The 11,983-nt window shown below is 50.7% G+C and overlaps 1 protein-coding gene across 6 annotated transcripts in view; it reads left to right on the forward strand.

Annotated features, from left to right (window-relative positions):
• The window catches only part of RBPMS (RNA binding protein, mRNA processing factor), a 184,465-nt gene that overhangs the window by 161,142 nt on the left and 11,340 nt on the right, over positions 1–11,983 (forward strand). For 3 of the 6 annotated variants that reach the window (XR_010140974.1, XR_010140975.1, XM_054561397.2), the window contains exon 7: positions 11,517–11,586. Coding sequence is in view for 2 of the 6 variants with exons in the window: in XM_054561397.2 (XP_054417372.1) it covers positions 11,517–11,579 (63 nt within the window). In the remaining 4 variants the exon portion in view is untranslated. Of the gene's footprint in view, positions 1–9; positions 9,397–11,516; positions 11,587–11,983 lie in introns of those variants that run through there. The other 3 variants (XR_010140972.1, XR_010140973.1, XM_054561400.2) reach the window with 2 other exon arrangements.

Below are 11,983 nucleotides of genomic sequence, written 5' to 3' on the forward strand. Positions count from 1 at the left end.
TTCTTCTAGTGTTTCTCTCCTGAGGCAAAGCCCAACACACCTGTCTTTTGTCCACTTCTCCAGCAAATTAGATTTGTCTCTGGGAATGTGTTTGTAACATACCAACCTACTGCAGACCAGCAGAGGGAGCTCCCATGTTGAATTTGTTTGTTAGCTATTTTTTCTCCCTTTCACAAAAACTATTTCTTGACGACCTTTGAGAGATTTCAATAAAAATTTTAATCAGAGCAAAAATGAACTCAAGTAGACTGCAGCGTTTTGTTTTCACGGTGATGCAATTTTGGAGCAAAGGTGTTACTCTCTGACTGAGGTTTTGGGAGAATTGGGCCTGTGACACCAAGTCTATTTTACATAGAAGGACTCAGAACGAGCTTCCTGGAGAGGCCAGGTCCTGGAGCCGAGGCCACACTGCTGCTGCTTGTCTCTGCCTGGGCCCCCGGAAGAGCCACCCAAGAGCTGCATGTTGGAAGCATCTCATCCACCAGGAGACCCCACTTCAGCAGGGATGCTGCATCTAGCTAGGGGAGCCCCTGTGAAACGTGTGGGTGCAGTGTGCAGTCTGCCCACCAGGATCCACAGGAAGGAAGACCAGGAGACACAGTGTCATTGAAAAGAAGTTGAGTCACATTTCTAGCTCTGCCCCGGCTTCAGCTGTGGTCTGGTACCCCTTCAGATTTCCCAGTCTAAAGTAAGGATACTTACTTGCCATCAGATCCCGTTTTTTAGAAATTATTGGATAAGGTAATAGGACTGAAAGCCTCAGTACTGACTTAATGTTTAGAGATCAAAGAGCGACCCTGCGCAGCAGACATCAGATTGCTAAGAAGATCATTAACATTTTTAAAAGTGATCATCCGGTTTACTTTCAAGGTCATTGGTATTTGAAATGTGTTAATTAGGAGAGGGAGCTTTCATCTGTTGCTTCCAAAAAGCTTATACACTGAAGAGAGCACACAGCTATTCTGTCACCTCACATTCACACACTTCCGCCTCTTAGGTTTGAGCTCATGTTTTGCTTTCAGTCTTGTTGTGATGGGGCAGAGAGAAAGTCATTCAAGTATACTGTCCTTACCACATTCTTGAAACACAACACCATATACCCTGTACTTCAGGCAGAGTCACAATGTGGGGCTAGAAGCTTCTGTAGGTAAGTAGGACTGAGAGAGAAAGTCCTGGTTACCTGGTTCCTTTTCAGAGGCCTCATTTGTCCAGAGTAACAGCAGTTCTATCGGATTTCTAATAGGGCTGCTGTACAGCTTACCTGGACATAAACCAAAGGTTTTAAAATTATAACACAGACTGCCTGAGGACAAGGCATGCATGTCCCTTGGGATGGCCCTGTGACACACTGGAAAAATTTTAAAGGTTAAACCCAAAATAAATACAGAAGTGGACCATGGGAAGAGAGACATAGGCCAACCAGGAAGGGTGCCCACAGAGGAGTAGATGGGCCTGGGAATAGTGGGTGGACTACCTGAACTGCAGGGCTGTCCCCACCACCCCTGTATCTCAGCAGTTGCTCATCAGCAGGGTGGGACTTCTGAAAACTAGATTTTAAAAAAAGCAAATCGTTATATTAAGCATCTGCATCACTATGCCCTGTAGGAAATACTGAGGCAAAAGACACAAGGACTTCTGCTTTGGTGTCAGGTATGTTTTGAATACATAGAGTGTTGGGGGGTGTCTCAAGGGCAGTGCTGCGTATGGACCCCAGTGCGCATGGGCTCCTTAGGAGTCGCCCAGCAGCGAGACAGCTGCGGATCCCCTCCAGGCGCGTGGGAGGCTCACAAGGCAAGGACTCTGATGGTTTTGGCTTCCACCTCCTGTACAGTGGCCAGTGCTGTGAGGGTGGTTGGTCCCACAGGGAAACCTGTGAACAGAGCCATGTCTGGGGCCCCAGGGACATGGCTTCAACACCTCACCTGGCAGTCCTGCCTCCCAAAAGTAAGGCAGGAGTCCGGAGATTCCCAGTGCTTGCTTCTGTGAATCTCAGGTCACTTTAGCACTTGACCCCTGACCCCGGACTGCCTTGTCCTTGAGGCCTGGGCTTCCTAAGGTATTTACTGTCTGCTCCAGAGCTGTGGCTGTGGCTGTCCGGAAAACCACAGCTTTGAAGGACTGCAGAGCTTGCCTTTGGGGCTGTTCTGCCCAAGGCCTTCCATTGTTTTCAGACATAAATGAAATTGTTAATCCTCTGACATTTACCTTTCCCTCTCAACCTGCAGCTCTGTGAAGGTCAGACTGTGAGGAGAAGCCACCCCTTGAGCGCTCTGTCTCCTGATAGTGCCAGCCTGGCCTGGTTTCCTGTTTGGTGAGGCTTTCTAGGAGCACCTGGCTTAGCTCTCACAGGAGGAGGGGCGGACGGGGAGGCCAAGCCAGCCTCCTGTGAGAGTGGGCTGGGTCTCCTTTCCTTTCCTGGGGGCGATTTCTTTCTTTCTTTCTTTCTTTCTTTTTTTTTTTTTTTTTTTTTTTTGAGGCAAGAGTCTTGCTCTGTCGCCCAGGCTGGAGTGCAGTGGCGTGATCTCGGCTCACTGCAAGCTCCGCCTCCCGGGTTCACGCCATTCTCCTGCCTCAGCCTCCCAAGTAGCTGGGACTACAGGTGCCCGCCACCATGCCCGGCTAATTTTTTGTATTTTTAGTAGAGATGGGGTTTCACTGTGTTAGCCAGGATGGTCTCCATCTGCTGACCTTGTGATCCGCCCGCCTCGGTCTACCAAAGTGCTGGGATTATAAGCGTGAGCCACTGAGCCCGGCCAGCCTGGGGGCGATTTCTATGCCTGCCTCCTGATTCAGGGCATGTGCTCTGAGCTGCGCCTTTCAGGAGAGCTCTGCGGGGCTTCATTTCCTTTCTAAGCTCGTAGCAAGAATGTAGGGTGGAAAGGACAGGCTCTGGAACTCCCTGGCCAGACACGAGCTCGAGCTCTGCCATTTACATGCTGTGCAACCTCAATTGAGCAAGTTTCTTAACCTCTCTGGGCTTCAGGAAAGGGGCCAATAATCCTTCATGTAAACACTTAAGAGAGTGCCCGGCATATTAGAAGGGCTTCATGTTTGCTTTAAAGGTAGCCCTTCCCAGGGATCTTTGAAGGGGCACTTGAATTTTCAGTAAGGAGAAGGAAGCCCAGGACTAAGCCTAAGCTACCCACAAGGCCGTGACAGTTAAGACACAGGATGGCCAGCACATGTGGATGACACTAACGGGGGCTGCTAGAGACCTCACGGCTGGAGCCAAATGGAAGACTGGAAAGCATGAATGAATGACGGGAGTAAGATGAGGCATTGCAGTGAGAGCGCCACCCGCAGCACCGATTGACAGCACCTGCCCTGCTCCTGGCAGTGTGATCTCCACAGCTTATGCCAGCACTAGGAGAGCTTATCCAAAAGAGGGGCCTCCCCAAACCAGGCTGGACACGGCCACCGGAACACCCTTCTGACAGGAAATACATCCGGGGGGAGGGGGCTGGGCAGCTGAAATCGCAGAGACGGAATGGCCCTTGCCCTCATGAGTTACTTTACACAAACCCACTGTCCCTGACCTTTCCAGCTGCAGCCTTATCTCACTTTGCTATCGGAGAAACTGGAGAAAGAATCACAGGTCACCCAGCCCATTCCTCCCTGGACTTTCTGGCACTTTCTTCCCACAGTCCTTCTGCTAGGATTCTCCTCAGCCTCATTTCCAGGCAATGGAGTTACATCTTGTACTTGGGGATATTGCTCTCTTCACAGTTCTGCCATGAAACCCGAGAATCCACCCCCGGCCAGGCAGATGCTCTCTCCCTGCCGACCCTCTCCACCTCTTCTGTCATTTGCAGTGAGAGAGACATCAGCATTTTGTCCTTCACCCCAGCTGGCCTCTTTAGAAGCAGTCCTCCAAAACCATCCATCCAGCGTGTTAGGGAGACGTGTTCTTTTGTCCAGAGCTGCTGCTACTGAGGCCCAGACCTCCATGTTGGGCAGTTTTAGGAGGAAATGCTGTTCAGAAGCCAGAGTCAGTCCCCTAGTATATGGCTGTGTGGCTTTGGCCAGGGTCACTCACCCCAAGGAGACTTCCGTAGAAATCACAGTATTATTCAGGATTGCCAGAACATCTCAACGTGGGCCGCCTCCTGACTGGGGGCAGCATTACTCCATTACTTACTCTCCATTTGGTACACTGTTTTCCAGGTTTCTAAGTGTGTTCCATGTTGTCCTTTGCGGGAGGTTAAACTCCCCAGATCCTGCGCGCCTTCTCCCCTGTCCTTATTAGTAGTAAGAGCCCAACCCTGAGTCCCAACAAGTCCCACCTGGAAGTGCCGTCTGCGCTCGGCTCTTCCCTGGGATTAACAACCGCGTGGCCCAACTGTCACAGTAGGGTGCTGCTGAGCGCCTGGCACCTAACTGGGACTCAGTTTTTTAAATCAAATCTGATTTTAATGACAGTTTCTACCTACTCTGCTAAATTTGAGATCCTAGGCAAGTTGGTTTTTAACTGCACGGAGCCTCAGTTTCCTCATCTATAAATGGGAAGAGTGAACATCTCCATGGGTTTATTTTGCAGAAAACAGTAAGATGTTTGGCTTAAAGTCATAGTTATGATTAAAATAGCTCTTCCAATGCCTTCTCTTTGTCAGGATTTGATCTGGCATGGCCCAGAGGCTCCTGAGCCCTCCCTGTAAGCTTGAGAAGCACTTAGGACACAGGGACTCCTGACCAGCACCCCGATAAGAGAAACCTAAGGGCCCGGGCTTTTTGCTTTGGTAAAGAAGAGAAGCACCAGAGCCAGGGCGAGAATGATCCGTGGCTGTGGCGTATACTGAGAGGAGGCTCTCTGGTTGGGTCAGCTGGCTGTGCACCCAAGGTTTTTTTCTTCTGTAGGCATAGGCACCCAGATGCCGTCCGGAAAGTATGTGAACTCTAACTGCTTTGGAAACAAAAGCAAGGCCGCAGAGAAACTTTGGAATTATAAAATGTAGCCTTCATAAAAGGGAAAAGTGAACTTTTCTGTGAAGAAAACCAGTTGTGACAGTAGGGGAAAAGGAAAATCAACTCCAAATGGAATCATGTTTTATTCAGGATTTGTGCTGCCGGTGGGGAAGGCCAGACCCAGCGACAGCATGGGAAAGTGGGACACCCCAACTTCAAGCTATGTGCGTTCTGCCACGAAGTTCTATGCGCTTCACTGAGCTCAGCTCCTGGGGACCTCTAATGGCCCTTGATAGCAAACATAGTTAAAAATTAACAGACTGACAGAATTAAATATGGATGACAAGCAACCACTGTGGACTTAATCTGACACAGGGTGTTACACGCCTGGGTGCCTTTAACCCAAGTGGCATCTCAAGTGAACTTCTGAGATGTCTGGGCACATTTCACATGCCTGTTTGGAAGCAGAGCCTAGCTTGTGCTTAGGACAGACAGGAAAAGAGTCTAAGAGCCCAGGAGAGAAAATTCTCCCTGGAGGCTTTTGTTTCATTAAACTCAGCTTTGATCGGGCTTACCAGGATGTACTCACAGTCCTAGGACCTTGTCCTTGTGGTCTAGACCTTGTCCCTGCCTGGGCTCGGACCTCAGTAGCACCTGCCATCGTGACTGGAAGATCCGGCAAGAGCACAAGGCCAGCGGGGAGCATGGCCTCCTCCAGCTAGGACTTTCTTGCTCACGTCTTTTCCAGCTGTTGGGGCAGGTGAGATGGCAGCCTTAACCAAGGACCATGTCATACAAATCTTGACATTCTGCCTAGATCATAGCGACTTAATTGCCCTAGGCAAGGAGTATTAGGTGCCAGATAGGTAGTGAAGAAGAATGCTGATGGAGTTTTCATGCCTGAGTCTGCCGAGAGAGAGTATAGGCTGCCAATTCTGGGGTGCGGGGAGAAGAGGAGCGGTTCCTTTACAAGGGGGCCTCGTTCATGCAGCAGCGAAATTCCTAAAAAGTGTTCTTCCAGTTTTGGTGAGTGCTTTATTAGAAATGAAGGTGAGGGTTGCTATTTAAAAGAATCTTGCAATCAGCGCTGTAAGGAAGACAATCTTTTTGTATTGCACATCATCCCTTCAGCCTATTCGATGAGTTTGGAGTTTCTTGGACCAGATTATGCTGGGCTTGGCAGCTTCTCTTCAGCCTGGCAGCCTCTGACAGAGCTTGCTATAATGGCCTAACGTGCTTTATTTGGTGATGCTACCCAAAAGTGGATTCTGAGGTCTGGAGCAAGTGGGGCAGAGTTGATGGTAGGTAGTCACTGTGTGAGTGGTTCCCTGCAGTTGCTCAGTGTTGGGAACAAGCCCCACTGGGAACTTCAGGGCTCCATTCTAGGGAGAGTCATGGATACCTGCCTGAGAATATCCATGCCTTCAAAACATTAACCCATTAGTTTGAGATAACATTCTTGTCATTTACATAAAACAACTTGTTCAAGCTACTGTGGGTTTTGTTTTGTTTTGTCTTTCGTTGAGGAAGTCTCGCTCTGTCGCCAGGCTGGCATGCAGTGGCGCCATCTCAACTCACTGCAACCTCCGCCTCCCAGGTTCATGCAATCCTCCTGCCTCAGCCTCCTGAGTAGCTGGGACTGCAGGCATGCACCACCACGCCCAGCTAATTTTTTGTATTTTTAGTAGAGATGGGGTTTCACCGTATTAGCCAGGATGGTCTCTATCTCTTGACCTAATGATCCACCCGCCTCAGCCTCCCAAAGTGCTGGGATTACAGGCATGAGCTACCACACCCTGCCCAAGCTACTGTTATTAACTATTTTGTTCAAAGAGGGATAGCTGATTTCTGAATGTGGTGCAGGGGAAACCTGCATTCAGGTACAGCATCTGCACTAGTGAAGGTGAGAGAAAATCTTTAGCTGCTCCATGTACATGAGACATCAGAGCACTAGCCGGTTTGGTGGTCTGTCTTCCAGCTCGAAGCATGCAAATGGCACAGCCCAGCCTCTTAGATCCACCAAATGCTACCACTGGAAGGGGCCTTCCAGACCAGCATTTCTCAACATCCACAGGATTCACAGCTATTCCATAATCCAGAGATCCTGCAGTCAGATAAACTTGGGCAGCACAGGTCTAGATCAAGTCAAACAGGTTTCTTTATTTTGGAACTTCTCAGAGCCGTTACTGTGCCAACATGTATCAAGAAAGTGCTGAAGGGACCAAATTGTGCATTTCTCTCTAATGTCCTTGAATTAGAGCATTTCTAGACCAGTGTTCTTCCAGCCATACTTTTTGAAACCTTAATTAAGAGCAGCATCTCTCAGACTTGACCATGTGCCTGGTGATCACCTGGAGGGCTGGTTACAGTGTCATTTATTGGATGCTTCTCCCAGAGTTTTGGCATTTCTGACAAGTTCCCAGGTGATGCCGATGGTCCAGGAACCTGAGAACCACTGGTCTAGGCTTACCCCTTCATTCCCCAGAGAAGAAAACAGTCCAACCAGAGAGTATTTACTTTCAGTAGTGACTATTAATTGAGCCAGTCACCTGCTAAGCACTTCTCGTGACTCTTTGTAAAGGCAAGTATGATAGTGGGATTCAGCCCCTAGAAAGGGGATAGCGCAATGCAAATCATTACTGTAGAGTTTTACCCTGTGCCAGTCACTTACTACTGCAGAAGAGCTGGTGTACTTCAGGCAGGGCGTCCTCCCGAGACTAGTCAAGGTCTTCCTGTCCTTGGCATCAGTATTAGGAACATAAATTCTGTCTGTATTTAATCCTCTCTCATCTATAAATGGAAGGGGGTGGAAATTATTTTTATGGGTGGGTACCGCTTTCTCTAGCATTCCATTTGATTTTTACTCTGAGTTGCTTCTTTTTCTGGGTATCTTGATGCTCTCCTGTTGTCCAGTCTGTCACCATGCTAAGTGCTGGAGACGTACGGTGTTAGCCATGCAGGGGCACTGTATTTTCAGAGCGTTCCTGAAGAGGAGGGATGGTAGAATCCCAAACAGTGTGGCCCTGGGTAGTGAACTGTAACATAGTGATAACTTACCACTATTGTTAAGTTCTAGTGGAGAAGATTCCCAGGGTCGTCCATGTTGCCTTAGATGTCACAGGCCGTGTGAAGTGCTTAGCGTGGTCTCTGACACAGACTAAATGTCAGTCAGTTTGGTTAAGTATATTGTGTTACAGTTTCTCACAGGGTCTTGAGAAGCCCCTGGAATTGTGTGCAAGGCTGTGAGTGTGCACATTTGAGAGAACTATGGGGAAAGAGAGAGGGTGTGTGTGTGTGTGTACGTGTGCACACATACGTTTTCTGCACATGGCATGAAGAAATGTGAGGGGCCGCTGCCTTGCATGGAAGGCCAGCCCTTGTCACATTATTCTAATGAGGAGCCCTAAACTAGCCTGCTGAACTGTTTGGAGAGGACCTTGACGCAGGCAGTCTGGAGGGAACTGTAGGTTTCCCCGTTAAGAAGAATTATAAAGCAGCCCTTATGGGATGGGCAGGAGTGACCTGGGGCCAAAAGCCCAGCAGAACAAGCAGCCCGAATGGGGCTAAGAGAGAACCCTCTCCTCATTACCCCCACACAGTGATTAGCGCAGAGCAGCTTGTTCCACCCCCCCACCCCGGCCGGCTGCCCGAACTGTGCTGTGCACCATGAGCCCTGCCCCTCTGCCTGGCTGTGGTGTGGGAACCTGGACGAGCCGCTCAGACTTGGCCAGGGGGGCACTGCCCTCTGCTGGAAGCTGGGCACAGCGCAGCCTCTCAGGCTGGAAGAGGATGCGGTGAGAAGAACCCCCCCACTTGGCAAGCACGTAGTGTCCTAGCCTGAGACTCAAGAGCAATGAATTCAGGGGTCTGTGTGTCCACCACCTGCCACCACATCCACTCTGAGGAGCAGCCACCTATTGCATCACTGGCGTCCTCACTCCTCAGCTGAGCACAGCCTCCCCTGGACCCCACAGCTCGGAACCCGCCTTCGTGTCACTCTGGAGTGCGCCTCGACCAGGCTGACGAGAGCCTGAAGACGGGCTGCACGCTCGTCCCCAACCCTGCAGGCACCTGTGCGAGTGAGAACATGATGGCTGTGTGCGAGAGCTGGTCAGAGAGGCTGGGGCAGGGCTTCCTTCTCGCAGTCACCTGCACCGAAAGCAGAACCATGCCATCCACTGTGCGGCTCTCCTACCCGGGCAGCCCTCCCCTTCCTGTGTCTCCTGTGAAACACCGTCATGTCTTGGCCTCGTCGGGGCTCAGCGCCCCAACCCACACCCAGGCCGCACCAGTCGCACCACTGCGCTCCACACTGACCCAGTGCACACAGACCCATCACCCTCTACTGTGTGTTTAGGTGTCCAGCCCCCCACCTGCCATGGGGGCTCTGTGTCCCCGCCCCGTCCTTTCCCACCTGTCTCAGGAAGGCAGCTCCAACTCTGCTCTTTGCTTAGTGAGCAAGTGGATTCAGATGCACCAGGCCGTGAGCCGTGGGTAGGTATGAGTTCTTTCTTCTCCCCACCTCTGCCCCTCTCTCCTTCCCTGTACTCTTCTGTCCCCTTCCCTGCGCGCCCCTACCTCACCCCCATCTTCCCCACTATTGCCCTCCTTCTTTTGTTCTGAACACAGTTCTAATTTCCCAGAGGAGTGTTTTCTAGCCTCCCTGCACGGGAAAAGTTTCTGACCCTTGTCCCTGTAATTGCAATGAGTGTTGGGAGTGACCCCAGCCCTGCCTTAAATGAACTTTGGTACCTGCTGGTGGCCCTGAGGACAGCAACTTTGCCTTTCCCTGATACTGGGGACCCTGCTCTAGCTGGTCATCTGATCTCTGGTCATATCTGGCATGGTCGCCAGAGGAGACCCAATGCACAGGCAGCCTGAGGGAGTCGTGGTGCAGGCACAAGCTCCAGTGTGTCCTAAGCCTGCGTTTCCTGACTCAGGCCAGCGAGGAAAGAACCGCTTGTGAGGAGGCCCATGGGGAGGAGGAGATTCCCAGGCCTTCTTGTGCTCAGACCAGGGGCAAGGTCGGGGTGCTGTGTCGGATTTCTCTGGGACCCAATTTCTAGACATCCCTGCTTTTAGAATCAAGTTAGGAGATCTCATGGGGCCTCATCCTGGATTCTGACCCCACTGGGCTCTGTGACCAAGGTCATTAAGAATCCCCAGACCTCAGTTGGTGCCCACACCTGTAAAACAAGGAGATGAGGCAGGAGCTTTCCACCAGTCCCTTCAGAGCCCTGCGTTGTGCAGCGCTGTCTCCCAGACCCCCCTGCACCTCCATTTCAGCCAGAATGGCTGTTGCTTCATCGTTAAGCTTTGGAGATCTCAGTTAGTCCTCTCTGCCACCCTGCGGGAGGGCATCGCCTCACCTGGCCCCGCACAGGCCTCACCGTCTCCACTGCCAGCAGCACTTCTAGGCTGCTCATGGTGGCCATGGGGAGACCATGCCCCTCCATGTGAAAGGAAGAGCACTGGGAGGCGGGCATCTCTTGCCTGTGTCCAAAACTAACATGGCCAGTGATGGATGCCGTTAAAGACAAACTGCGCTTGCCCTTTTGGGTGTTTTTTGTTTTGTTTTGTTTTTGTTTCTTTGTTTGTTTTGAGATTGAGTTTCATTTATTGCCCAGACTGGAGTGCAATGGCGCAATCTCAGCTTACCGCAACCTCCGCCCTCCTGGTTCAAGCGATTCTCCTGCCTCAGCCTCCCAAGTAGCTGAGATTACAGGCATGCATCCCCACGCCCAGCTAATTTTGTATTTTTAGTAGAGATGAGGTTTCTCCATGTTGGTCAGGCTGGTCTTGAACTCCTAACCTCAGGTGACCCGCCTGCCTTGACCTCCCAAAGTGCTAGCATTACAGGCATGAGCCACCGCACCTTTTTTTTTTTTTTTTTTCATGTTTTCCTTGGCATAGGACCTGGAATATGCTGCCAGGTGGACAAAGTGTTGCCCAATGCATCTGTGTTTACGGCTGGCCTTCCACTTTAGAAAGCTAATGGAAGAGAAAGGGCTGCTGGTCCCAGCTGGGAGGCTCCTTGCTAAAGGCTGTAGGCCCATCCCCTCAGCAGGGTGAACAGAGGGCCTGGGGTACCAGACACCCACAGTGCCAAGAAGCTGGAACCCTTTTTCTAAAAGAACAGGAACAGAATCGCAAAGAAGTCCTGGCCAGGCCACTGGTGTGGATGGGGTCATGAACTGCCCCTTCCTTACCAAAGCAGCTATGTTTCCACACTCTGCTTAGAAAGCCATTAGATAGCCTTTCACCAGCCTAGGCCTGGGAAAAGAAATTCGCTGTGCTGGATCTTAGCCTCAAAATGGCTGCTAACCTTTTTAAAAGGAGGATGAGAGCAGAGGAGTTGGTGGAACCTCGGGCACTTCTCGAGCTGGGTGCTTTCCTCAGAGAGCTTGCCCATGTGTTCATAAGGGTGTGTGGAACGCCTCTCAGGACACTGCTCTGATGCTTTTCAGCCCCTTGGGGAAGAGGCCTCACAGGCTAGTGTGAGTGGGTACCATCTTGGAACAGTAGGGAAGGGGTAGCCAAGCAGGACCCTCTGTGAGAATGGGGATATGCTGGGGAGCCCTGGCTCACGGCCTTCTCCCCACATGTCTTTTCAGATGCGCTGGCTCCCTCCCTCCGAGGCTACTTCTCAGGGCTGGAAGTCCCGTCAGTTCTGCTGAATACTATGTAAGTACTCACTTTCCTATGGAATATGCGAAGCCCCTAGTATGCATCTGTACGTGGTGGGTGCACCATGAACACAGCTCTCCTCCTTTCTCTGCACCCACACCTTATGCACCTCCTTTGATTGTCCATCTTTGTTAAACTCACTTGGACTACATAGCAGTGCATCTTTTCTGAGAGGAAGTTTTCACCTAGGTATGGGTGCTAGTCTGTTTGAGTCTAACTTAGGAAACCAGTACCTGGCCTCCCCACTTACAAATAAGCAGTCAGTGCTAGTTTCTGTAGAACAGCTGTCAGAACATTTTATTACCTAATTGTAGTTCACCTGCTGCCAGCATTAAACCAAAACCTTAAGTTGCAGGAATAGTCATCCACTAATTTACACAGTAGTTGATTATGG

The sequence above is a fragment of the Pongo abelii genome, chromosome 7 (genome assembly GCF_028885655.2).
Source record: "Pongo abelii isolate AG06213 chromosome 7, NHGRI_mPonAbe1-v2.0_pri, whole genome shotgun sequence".
Classification (NCBI taxonomy): Eukaryota; Metazoa; Chordata; class Mammalia; order Primates; family Hominidae; genus Pongo; species Pongo abelii.